This window comes from Gekko japonicus, unplaced genomic scaffold (assembly GCF_001447785.1).
Source record: "Gekko japonicus isolate JY-2015 unplaced genomic scaffold, Gekko_japonicus_V1.1 scaffold121, whole genome shotgun sequence".
Taxonomy (NCBI): domain Eukaryota; kingdom Metazoa; phylum Chordata; class Lepidosauria; order Squamata; family Gekkonidae; genus Gekko; species Gekko japonicus.
The window spans coordinates 1,524,601-1,543,947 of NW_015174275.1; the positions used below are offsets into that span (position 1 = coordinate 1,524,601).

Genomic DNA, 19,347 nt, shown 5'->3' on the forward strand with positions numbered 1-19,347 from the left:
GCCCAATCTATGTGAGTATTTTAGCTGATAAAAACTCTGTTTCGTGATCTGGAACATAATTTTTTTTGTGTGTGCACCTCAAGGATTTGGCACCTACAGTAGATCACTATTAAGTAGCCTGTCAAGTACTATTCTGGGGCGGGGCGGGGCGGGGCGTGACTTCGATCATGTGCTGACCAGAAGCCATTACCGGCTGCTCCCAGACCTCTTGCTGTTAAATCAACTCTAATTGACTATTTTCAAACAAACCTGACTGAAAGTATTCTGCCTAAAGCTTCTAAGGGCAAAAAGAAGCAAAAGAAGGCCGGGGGAGCTCCTTTGCTAAAAGAATTTTTTGTATCGGCTGAACTTGCCAGCACCTCTTCAGCGTCTTCAGGCAATGGTTATACAAATACTGCTATCGCTCTCCTCACACCAAACCTTATTAGACGCATTGGGGAGACAACGTCAAGAGCTAAGGCAAGACATGATCGATATGATATCACCTCTAGCCCAACGCATGGAGGAATTGGAGTCTCAATATAAGCAAACAGCTCAAAAAGCAGAAGCAGCATTAAAGAAACTCACCTCCCTGGGGAAAAAAGCTTGGAACCACCTCTCAAGACACTTGGTTTAGAGAAAAAATCACGATGCTGGAGTCACACATAAGAGACAAAAATCTGAAATTTCGTGGTTTCTCATGAAATGCTGACGAAACAACTGACCTTTCTATTTTCATGGCGTCCTGGCTGGCTGCCTCTTTAAAATTAGAGGAGGGAGTGACACCACTGATACTACGAGCCTACAGAGTAGGTAAAACAACAGACTCTTCCCAGGCTGCCCTTTTAGGCAGAGATATTGTGGTGGAGCTGGCAGACTATCGGACTAAGAGGAAAATCATGCTGGAAGCACGTCAGCAGAGCGGCTTGGATTTTCAAGGGAGCAAAATACTTGTATTTCCAGACCTTCCCCCAGAAATGCTTAAGCTTCGAAGAGACTTAAAACCTATTATTTCTAAACTCCAGGCAGCAGGTATAAAATATCGTTGGTTGCGGTCAGGCAAAATGTTTGTGGAATATCAGCAAACTCAGTATATTGCATATGACTCTGTTTCTGGATCAGCTTTGTTATCTGCATTAGGTTTGCCTCAATTAGAGCAAGCTGAAATTCGAGCTGCAAAAAGGAAGACTCATTCACCGTTGACTCCAGTTAAAACGTGCAAGTTTCATGTCTCTGAAGAAACAGAGGACGGTGAAATAGAGCTTGATGTAATGTAATCTTGTAATGTTTTATCATAGTAGCAAGCTATATATTTATTAGCTCGATATATATAAAGTTGGAGGGCTGGGATGTGCTCTCATATTGTAGGTCATGGGGTAAGGGAGGAATTCTCCCCTAGCTTACACTGTAAGCTTCCATAGACCTAATAGTTTTCTGGGCTCCAATGTATACTTTATCAGTTAATCAGCTGTATTATCAGATCAAAACAAGAAGATAAAAGATGCTGGAACTTAGGAAGCTAATAACTATTATGTTTTAATGCACAATTAATGATCATTTTGAAAGAATGGAAAAAACACTGTTTATGTAAAGAGATACAAGTTTAATGTAGGGACATATAAGTTGAATTGATATAATTTAGTTTAAATATTAGATGATGATATATACAATTTATGTACCTTTTTTGGATGTTTTGTACCTTTTTTGGGTTATAAGTAATATAGTTCTTCAAATAAATAATATTTTTTTTTAAAGTACCATTCTGGGAGGAGACAGTGGAAAGTTCATCCATATTTGATGGCCCATTGCAGAGAAGTCCCCCTCACATATATGTTCAATACCTCTGGCGCACAATGACAAGAAGCTTTTTTAGCCTGTCCTCTGGTTCTGTACCAATCCAAGCTCTCCATGCAATACTCAAGGTACTTAATACAAAATCCACAAGATCCTGAGGAAACATTTTATTAGTCTGGACTTCTTAGGAGGGATGTTTGGATAAGCTGCCCACTTTTGATTAGTCAAAGGCCTTTCCTTCCCATGGAACCCCTAAAATAAGGACTTACACAAAGGAGGCCGTCATATTTCAACTACAAACCATGGCAGAAAGGAGCTATGGGCCATGCAGGAAACAAAAACAATATCCCAGAGGAAGGATCTCAGTTAGCCTATGCCACACCATGATGAACTAACCAGTCCAGACACCAGCATACTAGTTCATTGACCACTATGAAGGTTTCTGTTGCCCTTCTGATTCCCTGACTGAATAATGGATTCTATCAGAATCCATTGACCTGGTCTTCCAATCATTCCTTGCATCCCCCAGGGCTCTTCTTCTTCCTCCTCCTCCTCCTCTGTCTGTTTATGGGTAGTGATTATCCTCTGTCCTTGAAGAGCCTTCCCTTCTCCCTCTACCTTTAAGACAGGAAAAAAGCTGCACGTGAGTCTTTGTAGAGAGGGACTTGCCTACTGAGTTCCAACACAGACAAGACTGAGACTGACTTAGGAGAAAACTACCATTCGGCATATTGGTGAGATAAGTAAGGAGGCTGGAGCAGCTGAGCCTGGTGGGGGAACACCCCAGTCATCCTACTGGGCCAACCTTGCCTGCTATGTAGATGGAAAGGTTTTCATCAACAACAAAGCTCTTCTGGCTGAGAGTTTCCATGGGCCAATATCTATAAACTGCACAAGGCATGCCTAAAGTAGCTTTTTGGAACCTGGCCATTGAATTTATGGGACTACCCCTGTTTATATAAGAGAGTCATTAAAAAGTTATGAAGCTGGGAAGTGGTAGAAGGTTGTCTGCAAGAAGAGGTGTGGTCCAACGCAGTGGTGAAGCTTTCAAGCTAGCTAATTGCAGGAATGGTTTAGAGTCCTAGTTCTTCTGCAATGGATTTATAGACCATAATACAAAAGAAAAGGTGGGTCCTCAGTACATTGCATTCTTCATCAATGTGAGAATGCTATTAGAGTTAATCTACATTGATATTCTAAGCCCTGGGTTTTTTTTGTTCTGACGTTACTTTCCTGAGAACATTAAATAAAATCCCCAACAAGCACACCTATAGCATATCCACATTATTTTCCCTGATTTTGCCTACCGGTACTAGTAAGAGGTTTAGTGCCTCTGAACGTGGATGTTCCCTTTAGTCACCATGGGACAGCCACTGATAGACCTATCCTAAATGAATCTTGCCAATTAAAAGCTGTCTGTGCCTGTGGCCATAACTACATCCCTTGGCAGTGAATTCCACATTTTAATCACTTGCTGTATGAAGAAGTATTTTCTTTTCTCCATCCTGAATCTACGGCCCATAAGTCTCACTGGATGCCCTTGAATTCTAGTATTTTGGGGGTGGGAGAAAGAGTTCACCTTGTCAACTCTCTCCACCAAGTGTCTAATTTTATGAACTTCCATCATGTCCCTCTTAGTTATCTCTAAACTGAAAAGTCCAAATAATAGGTGACCCGTGGAGGGCTGCTGGTGGGCAGGATCAAGCCAAGCCCCAGCAACTCTCACATGACGCTGCCTTATATTTATTTGTTTGTTTCCATTTTTATCCCACCTTACCACAGAACTGGCTCAAGGCGGCTAACAACATTAATACACTGAAACAATAAATACATTAAAATCCAATAAAATATATAACAAAGCCTAAGCAACTAAACAGTACTAGTGATAAAGATGGCGGTGTATAATTTGGAAACAAGGACAATAACCAGTTGGTGTTTCATGCGGGCCAAAATGTACTCCGGCGGCGCATTTGTTAGTGGCACATTTGCCAGTGGCCCACACATCATCAGCGGCCCCTAATTGAAAGCCTGGTGGAAGAGCTCTGTTTTACAGGCCCCGCAGAACTGTTTTACAGGCCTTGCAGGGCCCATAGGGCCCTGATGTTATCCAGTAACTTGTTCCACCAGTGTGGGGCCGCTGCCAGAAAGGCCCTGGCTCTAGTGGCCACCAACTTGATGTCTCTCGGGCCAGGAAGAGTCAGGTTATTCTGTGTTCCTGACCTCAGTGTTCTCTGGGGCACATATGGGGAAAGACGGTCCCTTAAGTAGGCAGGTCCCTGACCATAGAGGGCTTTAAAGGTCAAAACCAGCACCTTGAAGCGGATCCGGTATGCTATTGGCAGCCAGTACAGTGCCTTCAGCACAGGCTGGATGTCGTCCCGTATAGAGAGACCCATCAACAGCCTGGCTGCCACATTTTGCAGTAGCTGCAGCCTCCGGATCTGAGACAAGGGCAGCCCCCTTGTAGAGAACATTGCAGTAGTCTAATCTCAAGATGACCAAAGCATGGATTACTGTTGCCAGGTTGTCACGTTCGAGAAAGGGAACCAATTGCCTAATCAGCCGCAGATGGTAAAAGGCTGCCTCGGCAGTGGCTGCTACCTGGGCCTCCATTGTTAAGGCGGCATCCAAGAGCACTCTCAAACTCCTAATCCTCGGCGCCAGCACCAATGGCGCCCTGTCGAAGGTCGGGAGTGGGATCAACACCCTTGATCTGCTCCGACTCAGGCACAGGACCTCTGTCTTCGTTGGATTCAATATCAGTCGGCTCAGTCTAACCCAGCCCGCCACATCACAAAGCGCCCGCTCCAGGTCCGCTCCAGGTTATAATAAGTGTTCCCTCTAAGCTGAGTTAGTGTGAGCTAGCTCACAGTTTTTTAGCCTCCGGCTCACACATTTTTTGCCTTAGCTCAGGAAGGATGGCTTCAGAGCAAACCAATTTATGCAGTAGCTAAATCGCTTGCTCACAACTTTAATGCCAGCAGCTTACAAAGTAGAACTTTTGCTCACAAGACTTCACAGTTTAGAGGGAGCATTGCTTATAATGAATCAGACACTTGGTCCATCAAGATCAGTATTGTCTATTCAGACTGGCAGCACCTCTCCAGGGACTCAGGCTGAGGTCTTTCACATCACCTGAATCCTGATCCTATAAACTGGGAATTAAATGGGGGACTGAACCTGGGGTCTTCTGCATGCCAAGTGGATAATCACTGAGCCATGGCACCTACCTCTGTGATTTTTTTTAATGTATGGAATGGCTTTGTCTACCAATTAGGGGGTTGGACTAGATGACCCTGGAGGTCCCTTCCAACTCTATGATTCTGTGATTTTATGATTCTATACTTTGTCATGTGAAGATGGGATATTGGGTCATGAGACTTGTGCATCCTTCTTCTAGGGGTATAATATTTATTTATTTTATTTCTAGCCCTCCCTCCCCTGCATAGCAGGCTCAGGGTGGGTTACAACAGTATAATAAGACAATATAAAACAATTTAAAACAGTATAATAATAACAACATATAAAACAGTATAATAAAACAATATGATACCATAGTTAAAACATAAATATAAACAATCATTAAAACCCAAATATAAATATCAATCATTAATACAATTGCATAGCAATCAATGGCACCAATTGCTACCTCTATTCCCAGATAAATTCCACTTATGTGCGCAGTTAGATATTAACTAAATACTGAGAGAGTGGGCAAACAAGACAAACAATGCAAGATGGAACCAAGTAGGGGGATGCCAATATTGATAGATCTCCGCTGCCTCAACTATAACATATCCGTTTTACAGGCCATGCAAAACTGCATTAAATCCCACAGGTCCCGTATCTCTCTTGGGAGAGTGTTCTACCAAGCCAGTGCAAAGCTGGAAAAGCTCTGGTTCTGGTTGAGGCTAGGGATCCCTTCGGGCCAGGGATCGCCAGCAGATGTTGATCTATAAAGCATAATGCTCTTTGAGGGACAATACCAGAAGAGATGGTCTGGAAGGTATGCTGATCCCAAACCACATAGGGCTTTAAAGGTTAGAACCGGAACCTTGAATTTGACTCAGTATTATTTATTTTATTTCATTGTATTTATACCCCGCCCTCCCCGTGAACGGGGTATTCTGCTAGGAGCCAGTTGAGCACCAGTTGTATATGGGCTCTTAGTGGTGTTTGTGTGAGGACACGAGCTGCTGCATTCTGAACCAGCTGAAGTTTCCGGATCAGTCTCAAGGGTAGCCCTGCATAGAGTGAGTTACAGTAGTCCAGTCTGGAGGTGACCGTTGCATGAATCACTGTGCTTACGTCAAAGGGAGAGAGGTAGGAACCAGTTGCCTGATCTGACAAAAATGGGAAAATACTGATCTGGCAACATTTGTGATTTGCGCCTCCATTGATACTGAGGCATCCAAAATCACACCCAAATCCTTCACTGTTGATGCTGGTGTTAAGAACTTCCCATCAAGAGTTGGGAGTTGGATAATAAATAAATAATAAAATTCTCCCCAGGTGCCACGCCACCCTCTGTCCCCAATGGTGGGGAAATGAGACAAGCCACCGCAAGGCTGTTTCACTTATCCACATATTGGCAAGGCGATGCATCATAAAATCATGATCAACCATATCAAATGCTGCTGCTAGGTCAAGTAATAACAACAGTGCCAATCCGCCTCGATCCAGATGTCTGCAGAGGTCATCTGTGGGGGCAACCAGTGCTGTCTCTGTCCCGTAGCATGGGTGGAAGTCAGACTGGAGTGGATCCAGGATAGAGGAATCTTCCAGGAAAGCCTGGAGCTGTTCCGCTGCCACTCTCTCAACTACCTTACCCAGAAACTGGGCAGTAGTTGGCTGGCTCAATCAGATCCAGAGATGGTTTCTTTAAGTGCGGCTTCACCATTGCCTCCTTTAAAGTCTCCGGAAGTCTGGGAGAAGATGAGTGCTTGAAAGGGCTATACATTCCGTGATCTTCAAATACTTGCTTTCCCAGTACTAGACTGGCAAATATTGGATGTATGTTTGTTCTTCTTTAGAAGGAGCTCTAGTTTTCTTTGCAGTGGAAACAGCAAGCAAACAGATGAGTAAAATCAGACAAACAGGGTGATCCTAAGTGCGGTTATTAGAAGTGCAACTGAAATGAAGGGGATGCACTCAGAGCTACCAGTTATCATAAACAGGAGAGGGAAACAAGATATATTAATTACTTCCCACCACTTTGAAGGAAGGAAGAACATATATTTTTTAAACCTCTCATATTTGCTGTAGGTATGTTTCTTTGTTCTTTAAGATGAAGGACCTCCCCATGAGGAGGGAAGAACCATGTTGGCCTCCCCAAGTTCCTTTATTCACCTATTTCAAAAATTTTACCTCACCTTTCTAAATAGCTCAGGATGGTTTACTGTACAAGGCATGTTCAAGCTACTACATTAAAACAGTGAGCCACAACCCTATTTCTAGTAATCTAAACAGAACTGCAAAAAGAAATTACCTTCTGGAGCAATATGACTTTTCAAGAATTCTGGAAGGCTGGTAAAAATGCGTGCCATGTGTAGAATCCCATTTCAAAGAACGAGCGCAACAACAGAAATGACCGAGTATGCTTAGCAGCCATAAAGAGGTCACTATGAACAGGAGATGCTGGGCGGTATGGAAATGGTGCACAGGTTCATTCAGAGTCCTTGGAGGAAGGGCGGGATGGTAATGGAATAGTGGGTAGGTAGACATTGTTTTCTGGAGCTGCAGTAGCTCAAGTGGTTAAGACGCTGAACTGCAGGCAGTGGAAGGTCGGTAGTTCAGCAGTTCAAGACCCAGGTGCCGCATGACGGAATGAGCTCCCGTCTCTAGTTCCAGCTCCTGCCAACCTAGCAGTTCGAAAGCAAGAAATTGCAAGTAGATAAATAGGTAGCACTTCGGTGGGAAGGTAACAGCGTTCCGTGCGCCTTGTTGTTTAGTCATGCCGGCCACATGACCACGGAAACGTCTTCGGACAGCGCTGGCTCTTCGGCTTGGAAACAGAGATGAGCACCGCAACCTTAGAGTCGGATTCGACTGGCTTTCGAGCAAGGGATCCTTTACCTTTACTAGACATTTTTTTGACAAATCACCCTGTGGTTAGGTATTTCCTTTCTAAATAGCATCCATATTTAAGAAGTTCTTGATGTCACTTTTGGAAAGAAGAGAAGGTCTTTCAAACCATAAGACTTTTGGTGGCCTTGTTAGGCAGGACAGTATTAATCTGTAGGGAACATTCTGACAACAGTTCTTTTCCGCCATCATGCAGTTCTGTATATTAATCTTATTTCCCCCCCTGTGAACCAAGAATTATATTTGAAAGGCTAAAACATGTGACTGGGATTTGACAGTTCTATGCTGCTTCTTTCTCCCCTTCATGCTGACAAGAGTAAGAGGAAAGGTAGCGTCAAAAGGAGCCTGAGGAGAAAGAAACAATATAGAAGGTTGTCAGCAGTCATAGCTATTACCAAGGCGCAGCAGGGAATTTCTTAAAACTTCTCCATATTAAAATAGCAAGAAAATCAGCCTGTTATCACTTTGCACGGAATTCTGCACATGTCTGTGTTTTATGTCTGTTTTCCCATTAATATCGCATGTGTCAGTGGCAACCTGAGTCCCCGTGAGAAAAGGCAGATTATGAATGAAAATAAATAACCTGCTTGATAGTTCCATCACACACAGGTTTATTTTGTGGACTACTGTTGCATTCAGGGCTAAGCCTGGTACTGTTGTTCTACCTGGAGTTTCTGGGATACTCAAATACAGGGACAACAAATACAGAAAGGCACAACAGCAAGGTCTACAAACTGGTCTGGAGTATCCAAAGGTTCAGTCCAAGGGTCAGGGCAGGAGGGTTGAGGGTCCCAAGATTTCAGCTCCAAGGCTTAGAAACAGGTGCAGGATGCAGGGGTCTGGGTCCCAGGCTTCAGGAGCAAGCACAGATTAGATGCGGTACAAGGCAGCAGGGTATAGGTATAGCTCTGTTGGCTAAACAGGTCAGCACACAGAGGTGTGGCAAGTAAGGTTGCTTCCCTGCTGGGCCTTGCTTAGCCTGTTCCTTCTATCTGCCTCTTTTGCTGAGTCATCCCCTGAGGCCCAGATGTCACTCCTTACAGTTGCACTCACCTTCCTACAGTTCAGGTCTTTTACTGCTTCCCTATCAGCCTGTCAGTCCTGGTCCGGTAAGGACTCTGCTCCAGGAATTAACGCTGATCGTTGCTGAGCAGCCAGGCAGATGCTTTGCCATCTCTCCTGAGCTGCCAAGCACTCTCTCCTCCTCCTGGGCTTTGCTGACTCAGGAGAGGCTGGCTGTGGCCTCTCTTTCTTCTCCTGGAAGAACAAGCAGCTCAGCCATGACTGGGAAGCGTTCTCGCTTCCGGATGCTTCCCCCGTTGGGTCTGCTGCTGGAGCTGTTTAGGTGGGGATTCCATTGGTGTGAGGCCCGATTCTTCTGATTCCTCCACGGAGGAGGAGGTGGCGGCTGGCAGGCCCATGACAGCTGTATGCTTTTATGGGGCAAGAAATCCAATATAGTAGTGAAACACACAGTATATATGTGAACACGAAGAAATTAACTGAGCATGGTGTCAATAGCACTTTCAAAGATAAATAATAATAATAATAATCAGATAATTCATTTACAGACAAATAAACCATTTAGACAATTTCCAAATCTTAAGCAAAATTATTCATACAATACACACTTCGTAATCAGGGCATAAATGATTTAACATAAGTCCTGTATATGGCTCACGAAGTCCGAAACACTCCAAAGGGCTCAGTCCCTCCTAATGAGCAATATGCTTCACAGTGTAAAGGGGGAAAACAAGCTTCCAGAAGATATCTACTCCAACAGTTCCAAAAGAGGAACAGTTGAATGGTTCCAAAAAAACCAACTATGGGATTGCTGGCTTCCCCAATATGCTCCGCATTTCACCAATATGGCTTTATCAAGTTGGAACCAATAACTTGAAGGATATCACTGAAAAACAGTCTCAACGTATTCAATTCAAAAAATCATTTTCAAAGTGGGCTATGCCTTCACAATGTATGCCTTCTGTCTTGTGGGGACTGAAGTTCAGTGTATTAGCATGCATCCACTCCAAAACTGCCTTCAGACACTGGTTCAGGGTTTTTACAGCCTCCATGGGATTAGCCAGAGGTGTGAGATAGAGCTGAGTGTCATCTGCATATATCATTGACAATTCAGCCCGGATCTCCCGTCGACCTCACCCAATGGTTTCATGTACAGGTTGAAAAGCATAAGATATAAGGTGGGACCCCAAAGGCCAAGGGGCTCAGCAGCAATCCTCCAGCATCACCTGCAACCTACCCTCCAAATAGGAGTGGAACAACTGCAAAATGGTGCCTCCTAGTCCCAGCCAGGGTTGCCAGCCTCCAGCTGGGGCCTGGGGACCCCCTGCTTTTACAACTGATCTCCAGCTGTCAGAGATCCGCTCCCCTGGAGAAAATGGCTGCTTTGAAGGGCGGACTTTATGGCATTGTACCATGCTGAGGCCCCTCCCCTTCCCAAACCCCACCCTCTCCTGGATCCACCCCCAAAGTCTCCAGGTATTTTCCAACCGAGACCTGGCAAACCTAGTCCCAGCTCAGAAAGGTGGTCTAGAAAGGATACCATGACTGATGGTATCAATAGCTGCTGAGAGGTCCAGGAGAGTCAATAAAGTCACATTCCCTCTGTCCCTCTCCTGGCACAGTTCATGAACCAGGACAACAAAGCTGTTTCAGTCATATAACCAGATCAGAAATCAGATTGGAAAGGATCCAAACTATCTGCTGCATCCAGGAATTCTTGAACTTGTCAAGAAATGGTACATGTGAGACTGGTCAATAGTTATTGAAATCTCCTGGGTCCACGGTAGGCTTCATTAGTAGTGGACGCACCACAGTATGTTCAGCTGGACAGGTTGGCACTTGGCACCCTGGAATGATCTGATCCTACCACTGCTAACATGGAGCCCAAGTCTGCATGGATGTGAGAGATTTTATCTGCAAAGTGTTGAGACAAATGGTCACAGCAAGCCACTGAGTAGTTCACCTCCTCCTAAAGGAAGAAATGCATCTTGTTCTTGCATTGGAGAGTTCAGTTTGTAACCTAGGACTTGCTTGTCCTCGGTGCACAGAAATTAGATCAATCTGATACCATATATATATATATTTCTTTTTTCAATTTTTCAGAAAAAACCAAAAAGGCTTCAGGAAAAAAATGGAAAAAACCCGTTTTTTCCCAAATTTTTCTGTTTTTTTTCCGGGCCTTCACATCTCTAAGAGAGAACTTTCATCCCTCTCTCACAGCACTAGAACATGGGGCGCTCAATGAAGTTGATGGGTAATAGATTCAGAAAGGACAGAAGTACATTACTTCTTCCCTCAACAAATAATTAAATTGTGGAATTCACTGTTGGTGGAGAAAGTGATGGCCATGAGTGCTGATGACTTTAAAAGGAGGTCAGACAGATTCATGGGAGTATAGATCCATCAATGGCTACTAGCCATGGAGACTAAAGGGAACTTCCACATTCAGAGGCAGAAAACCTCTAAATACCAGTGCCAGGAGGAAACGTCAGGGGAAGCCCTTGGCCTTTATGTCCTGTAGTTGGCCCTCCAGAGTACCCGGTAGGCTACTGTGTGAAACTGGATGCTGGATTACATGCAGGGCCATGTTTCCCCCCCATTATGACTCTGCTTCACCAGAGTTTCAACATAAAGCAGATCAATGGATATTTCAGAGATATTCTTGCTGATCTTATATACAGTATTGAATTCCTCCTTTTCTCACTATTTCCTCAACATATTGTTAAGCAATCCCCGTAGCCCTCCGCAATGAGACGTTGATGGGAAATCCTTGGGGTTTAAATTACCCTTGGATAATAGAGTACCAGGGTCTTTGGAATCTGTCCATTTACAAATACACGTGCAGAGCCTTTTATTATTCAGCAGAGTCTTAAAAAGAGGAAATATAATGCTAATCCTGCATCAGGTTCTCCAAGAAAACATCTACAGGCCCCTATGTTGCCTCCTACTTAATCAAATGGAGTTAAAACATCTCCCCTTTTCAAATTCAAAGTGCAACAAAAACAGTTTATGTGCCTCTTCCTGTAGCATTAGCATAATAGGCCACACCCAACAGCAGGAACTCATTAGCATATTGGGCCACACCCCTGACAGCACAGCTCATTAGCACATTAGGCCGCACCCACATGTTACCAGAAGTGTGGTTATCCAGCCACACCCACCTTTTGCTTGTTATTCTGTTTACCTTGTTTGTTGTCAAAACCCAGGGCCTTTTTTTGTAGCAGGAACTCCTTTGCATGTTAGGCCACACACCCCTAATGTAGCCAATCCTAATGAGTCTCTGCTATTAGGTGTGGCCTATTATGCTAATGTTCCTGCTGGGCGTGGCCAACTCGGGAGCCAGCCGGAACTCCATTCCTGTGCGTTCCTGCCCCAAAATAGCCCTGATCGGTGTAACATTCCAGGGGCTGTGGAGAGAGATTTCTAGCCATCACGAAACCATTCTTTTTGCAGAGTCCTTGACCTCTGTTCACTGTGATTAAGACAACCCAATTTAGGAATGGAGAAGTCAGCACATTTGAAAGAAAGCAGCTTTGAAAGTGGTGGTGGTGAAAAGTGCCATCAAGTCGCAGTTGACTTGACTCCATAGGGATCTGAAGGCGTGAGATGAACAGAGGTGGGTCGCCATTGCCTGCCCTATGGCCGGACCTCCTTGGTGGTCTCCCATCCAAGTACTAATGAGGGCTGACTCTGCTTCGCTTCCGAGAAGTGATGAGACCAGGCTAGCCTGGGCTACCCAGGTTAGGGCGCTTTGAAATTAGTTTTGAAATGGCTTGGATAGAAATAAAAAGCATAATGAAATTATTTTCAAACTGTGATTCAGGGATACAGAGGTTTTCCTGGGAGAGATTTCTCAGTGGCTTGTCAGGGACTTCTCAGTATTAGCAGTGAAGGGCAAGCAACACAACCAACAAATGCAAAGGAATAAATGTCCTGGACTACTGCATTTTCTGTATATGCAGTGAGTGTTATATGAGAACATCAGATAAATTAGCAATGGTACAATATAAAAATAGATATTGTTGGCTGATCTAATGCATTAAAGGAGTTATAATCTGGCTAGGAGCTGCGGTGGCTCAAGGGGTTAAGACGTTGAACTGCCGGCTGTGGAAGGTTGGTAGTTCAGCAGTTCAAGCCCCAAGTGCCGCATGACGGAGTGAGCTCCCGTCTCTAGTTCCAGCTCCTGCCAACCTAGCAGTTCGAAAGTGAGAAATTGCAAGTAGATAAATAGGTAGCACTTCGGTGGGAAGGTAACAGCGTGCCGTGCGCCTTGGTGTTTAATCATGCAGGCCACATGACAACGGAAACGTCTTCGGACAGCGCTGGCTCTTCGGCTTTGAAACGGAGATGAGCACCGCAACCCTACAGTCGGACTCGACTGGCTTTCGAGCAAGGGAATCTTTACCTTTACCTTTTTTAATCTGGCTAGACCATGTGGAATGCAGGAACCTGGAAGATGGATTTCATTGAATCCCCCCCCCCAGTTCGAAAATCCCACTTTTTAACATGGGTTCTCCCCTGTCAGGATAAATCTACAGTTGCTGTTTCGCCCAATACTAATAAAATTCAGATTATTTATATTAAAATCTATGTTGGCTTTTGCATTGGTTGCATGCAAATTGTGTATCACAAAGCAGGGTGCAAGTGTTTCAATAAATGCTGTATAAAGTCTGAAAAAAGAAAGGAAGAAAGAAAATAAAAGAAAATAAACTACTTTAGAACACTAGTAATGACATTGGAAGAAACAACAGTGCTCACATATGAAAAAAAAGAAAGAAAAATTACATGTCAGTGGTTTGACAGAGGGGAAATAATCACAATTTTGAGAAAAATAAGAAAAGCTACCTTAATATAGTGGTGGTGGGGTGTATTTGTACATTGATTTTGCAGTTGCTCTAGACAAGGTACGTAGCTTGGAGCTGGCACCACAGTGTAGGTCCCAAGCAGTGGCATAGTATCCACTTATAAGCTGCACTGGCTGTCTGCCCAAACAACAGAAAGGTGTTGGTGTCAGATATTTCTCTATCATACCAAATATGTTCTGAGTGATTCAGGTTTCCAGCATACTCTAGCCTAGTTTCATTCCATTAAAAATCCCCAATATTTATTGTGAACCACAGTAAGCATCCCAAAGGGCAGAAAGGTGGGCACTCATATTCATTTGTTCTCCGTAGGCATAATGGGGAAGCAGAATAGCAAACTGGCTCCTGAAGTGATGGAGGACCTCGTGAAGAGCACAGAGTTTAACGAACACGAACTCAAACAGTGGTACAAAGGATTTCTAAAGGACTGTCCCAGTGGGAGACTGAACCTGGACGAGTTTCAGCAACTTTACGTAAAGGTAATTCCCTCCTCCTCCTTTCTATCTCAGTAGAAGTAACGTTTTGGGATCCTATCTAATACTATCGCTCGAAAAACCAGGACATTTCTAGAGGACTTTTGTCATACCATGTGATGAACAATTTTTGCTGTTTTATTACAGAGAAATAGTTTCTTTTCTTTTATAGTTTCTTTCTTCACAAGGTTGTTTTCCCGCTGTTATTCCTGATATTGTATTTTCCTTGTATTCTAACTACATAGTTCTGTCATTACAAAAATGTGATTAATGTCCTCACCAAGTGTGTTTATCACTGAGTTGGATCCAGCAACCCAGATTTCTGCTAATGGAAGGAGGGGGTGATTTTTACCAATTGCCCCCTTCCACTGCAAACCCCCAATTAGCTATTCCTTAGGGTCTCCCGTCCCCAACAGCAGTATTTGGAGGAGCATTGGGGCTCCAATGGAACTGGGAGGTCAGGAACGTCCTTTTCCACTGACAGGTATCTCTTCTGTCAGCAGAAATTACTACTGGATCCAAACAACTGTATGCTGTGTATTGGCTGCTCTTTGCTAAAGGGACAATCTTTCTGAGGACACTTTGGCTTGGACTAAACAATTCTTGAAAAGCACTTTCTGGACCAGAAATTATTATCAGTGAACTATCATTTGGCATATCATTGGGTCTTGGGAGGCCTCATTTATACTTTTATCCTATGCCTAGCAATTTCACTTTGGAACAATTATTTTCTGGTCCATTTTGTATCCATGCTGTATAATTGTATTGTATTACATATTATGGTATAAGCTAATTTGCTCCTCATTGTGTTTGACCTCTGAAGAATTTTTATATGAGGTGTAATTGGGCCCATCCACGGCATAGCCCGAGCACCGAAGAATAGATTCTTTTGAACTATGGTGCTGGAGAAGACTCTTGAGAGTCCCTTGGTCTGCAAGAAGATCAAATCAGTCAATCTTAAAAGAAATCAACCCTGACTGTTCCCTGGAAGGCCAGATAATGAAACTGAAGCTCAAATACTTTGGCTACTAAATGAGAAGGGAGCACTCACTGGAGAAGACCCTGATGCTGGGAAAGATTGATGGTCAAAGAAGACGGGGATAGCAAAGGATGAGGTGGTTAGACAGTGTCATAGATGCAACGAACATGAAATTGAGCAAACTTCAGAGGACGGCGGAAGACAGGAAGGCCTGGCATGATCTGGTCCATGGGGCCGCGAAGAGTCGGACTCGACTTTGCGACTGAACAACAACAAATTGGGCCCCTATATATATTTTTATTTTTTTACAAATAAATACATGTATTTTTACATATTATATATATAAAGTTTTAATTGTTGGCCCTTTACTCAGTTTGGCTTACCTTTTTAGGTCCTTGATGCTATGTATTGGTCCAGCCATTACCAAAAGTATTCAATATTGTTTTTGTTTTCATTTTTAGCATCATTTGGGGGGAGGGGTTGCATTTGTTCCTTAAGCCATGTAGTCTTGTTCGTTTATTCATTTTTGCATGGCTCGGTTTTCGTTATCACATTCCCTTTGGTTTACCCTGGTTTGAATGGGAACTATTTCCCGGCTTAACTTCTTCATTTTCCACCCAATTTGAATGGGTGGATCCTGTATGAAAAATTACCATAGAAGTAGGGGACCCAGCTTTATAGGTAATTAAGACTAAACATGGAGAAAAAAAATCCATTTATTATTTTAATTCATTTTTATTACCCTAACAAATGTGATTTTTCTGGTTTGGTTTTCTTTTTAGTAGTTTTGATACAAATAGACATCCTGAACTGTCATGAGTATCATTCACAACAGGACTGGCTTGTCCACATAGGGAAATCCAGTAGCAGACATGTGATGATCCAAGGATGTGTGGATGAAGCCAGGATTATTGTGAGGCTAACAAGGGAGCAGGGGAGCCCTATGTGTGCTGCCCTGGATTCCTTAGAGGAAGACGTAGGTAAAAATATATTTAGCAAATGAATGGGATGGTGAGTGACAAAATTCTACTTCCCCACCATCAAGGCCATTTTTTGACTTAAGAAGTTCTGTTTGTTTGTTTGTTTCTGTTTTAAATCCTTTAGAGGCTGTACCACTCAAGCCAGAACACTTGGGCCAAAGTAACAAAACTCATGCAAGGCAACCCCACCACAGACTTTAACCGTTCATTCAAAAATGTATATCCTTGCAGTTCAAAGTAACTTACAAAAAACCCCATTTTTAACAAAAAACGAAAACAACACAACTTTTAAAAAAATATATCAAAGTTCTTTCCAATGACATGCCCCTTCAGAATCGGGTTGCCATCTCTGGGTTTAGAAATACCTGGAGATTTGAGGGTGGAGCCTGGGTATAATGCCATACAGTCCACCTTCCAAAGCAGCCATTTTCTCTGGGAGAAGAGGAATACATGTTTAAAATAAGTAAATAAATAAATAAATAAGCTATCTATGCAGTCTGGAAACCAGTTGTAATTCTGGGGGCTCTCCAGACCCCGCCTGGATGTTGGCAACCCTACTTCAGAACAACCTACCTTTGAAATAACAGAATCCATGTTTTTAATCAAATGCCCTGTATTAAAAAATGTTTTACACGGTCTGCAAGAAGACAATGAGAAGGAGCAGAAGGCTGTTCTAGAGGTTGAAAAAGCGGTCAGAGTCAAAGTGCACCTTAGGAGAAGCCAGTTGCATTTGGAAAGGAGAAAGAATGGTGAGAAAACATTTGTTAACGGACCTAATTCAGATGAGCAGGGATGTATGGTAGCTCAACATCCTCCACCACTTCGTAAATTTTCTCTCTCCCTGACTTCCCGGAAATTTAGTCTGGTCATATTCCCTGTCTAGTCCTGCACTGAATTATTTTTTTTTCCAAAAATCAGCAAGCATAGATATGGCTGTTCTCTACAGCACTACTGCTGTCTCAATTAATTTGTTTGCTGAGATGGGACATTGCACTAATTATGCTGTTCTATGGCTGGTGTGTATAGCATTAAATAAGGGTCCTCTGTCATTATCTGGAGAAGCAATAGTGTGGGCTTATCTATACTTTACAACAGACAGGAGTCATATCTATGCAACTCACAACTGTGCATGCCTAGGGGCTCTCCATTACAAAGTGCTCAACCATTGGAGAGGCTCCAGATGCTGCGAGAGAGAAGGGGGAGCTTCAGGGTTCCCTTCTGTGCCATTTTTGCAAGTGGAAACAGCCACAGGAGGAGCTGTTTTTGTTTGCAAAAATGACTCAGAAGGGAACCCTGAAGCCCCTCCTCCACCCTTGCAGTGCTTGGAATCTCTGCAAGGGTTGGAGCACTTTGTCATAGTGCATTCCCCCTGTACCTGCATAGTTCTATGTCATGTAGGAGGAACTGTGACTTTGTCCATTGTAATATGTAAATAAAATTATGCAGAGAATGCTGAACTCAAATAAACAAACAAACATAGTGTTCAGCAGGCAGTGAGGCATATCTGTGGAACTGTACAGATCAGATATTTGGGGGCAAAATAAAACATTTTGGATGTCACAAGTAATTTTTTCTGGGGAAAAGTTTCACAAATAGTATTTCATTGTAGGAAGGTCTACAAACTCAACAATTATTTGTTTCGACAGAGCCTTACAGCAACATGATCAGCTGTGAATTGTTTATATAAGTGTCTATTGTACAGATAGAAATTATGTTCTCACTATCATTTGATAATGTATAACATTGCAGGGGTGTGTCAACTGCTAGGCTTTCAAATGGTAAGAGTTTGCTCCAGCAGTAACTTCACCATTGAAATACTCCGATTTGGGAAGAATTATTAGTGCAGAGTTTGATTGCCAAATTTATTCATTTAATTAATTATTTGTGTCCTACTTTCCTTCCCAATGGGGACCCAAAGCATCTTATAGGAAAAAGAAAGAAAATACAAAGTCCCTGTGTGGAAATATGCAGATGTACTTTTTCCAGATGTGCATTACCTATATGACTTGATAAATGTAATGTTTTGGTTTGTCTTTTGCATATAAGTTCATTTTACAAATATTGTTGCTTTCTGGGGAATATAGACTATAGGACATTTATTTACAACTAAATTAGCATGGAAATAATCGGCCAAGGGAATCGGTCTAGCATAGGTTTCTAATGCTACTGCATCCATCTTTTTGATTTATAGTATAAAACCCATCTTTTCTGCGCATAATCCATTATGCATTGACCTCCTGACATTATGAATGAATATGCATCTGAAGGGAGATAATCAGTGCTCTAGCTCTTTTTTAGAGTAGTAAAAGACTTGGGACTGAGCCCAGCTGGCTTTTCTGCTGATGGGAAAGGGTGGAGGAGATCCTCTTTGACAACCACAAAGCCCATCCATGCAGCTGCATGGACAAAAGCCATATGGGGTGGGAGCTGTAATAAGGAAGTGAATTGGACATGATATAGGGGGGGGGGAAATCTGGCTGGATCCAAAATAGGGATGTGCACCATAAAAAAAGATCAGTAATTTTTGGATCTGAATATTAGGGAGCCCAAAATATCAGTATTCCTGGTTATTCAGTTCCCAAAGACCAGTTTGGTATTTGGATCCAGGTTTTTTGTTTGTTTGTTTGTTTGTTTGTTTGGATTCCAATATTATTTGAGGGGTTCTTTTCAGGATCCCAATATTATTTGGCTCCATTATTCCCTATGGGAAATCTTTATGGGGGTGCTGGAGTGGCTGTTTCTTTAAGCAAATGGCACCAAAGTTGGAGTGAAGCTGCTGGTGCCTGTCCACTAAATAACCCCCAAGTTTCATGTGAATTGGACCAAGAGGTCTATCATCACCCACTTGCTGTCATTTGTTTTAGTATCTATATATCTAATTCCCAACTTGCCCCCTCCGTGCGGATACTTAAATTAGCACGGAGGGGGCAGCTGGGGGGCTGGGGGAGGTTTGTGTACACATGGGCCAGTCCCCACGTGTGCACAAAAATAAAAAAAGTTAAAAAAAATTCGGGGGGATGTTAAAATCCCCCCGAAAGTGCAAGAGCGTCTCCTGCGCGTGCGCAGGAGACGCTCTGCAAACCCTGCCGCCGGGTGGGTAGGGGGGGTGGCCGGGCGGGGAGGAGAGGCCTCGCTGCCGCCGCTGCCGCCTCCTCCCCGGAGCCGGCAGGCTG

At 43.3% G+C, this 19,347-nt stretch overlaps 1 protein-coding gene across 1 annotated transcript in view; it reads left to right on the forward strand.

Moving 5' to 3' along the window:
• The window catches only part of VSNL1 (visinin like 1), a 138,406-nt gene that overhangs the window by 49,189 nt on the left and 69,870 nt on the right, over nt 1-19,347 (forward strand). The window contains exon 2 of the mRNA XM_015423772.1: nt 14,055-14,221. Within this exon, the coding sequence (XP_015279258.1) occupies nt 14,060-14,221 (162 nt within the window). The 5' untranslated portion in view covers nt 14,055-14,059. The remainder of the gene's footprint in view (nt 1-14,054; nt 14,222-19,347) is intronic.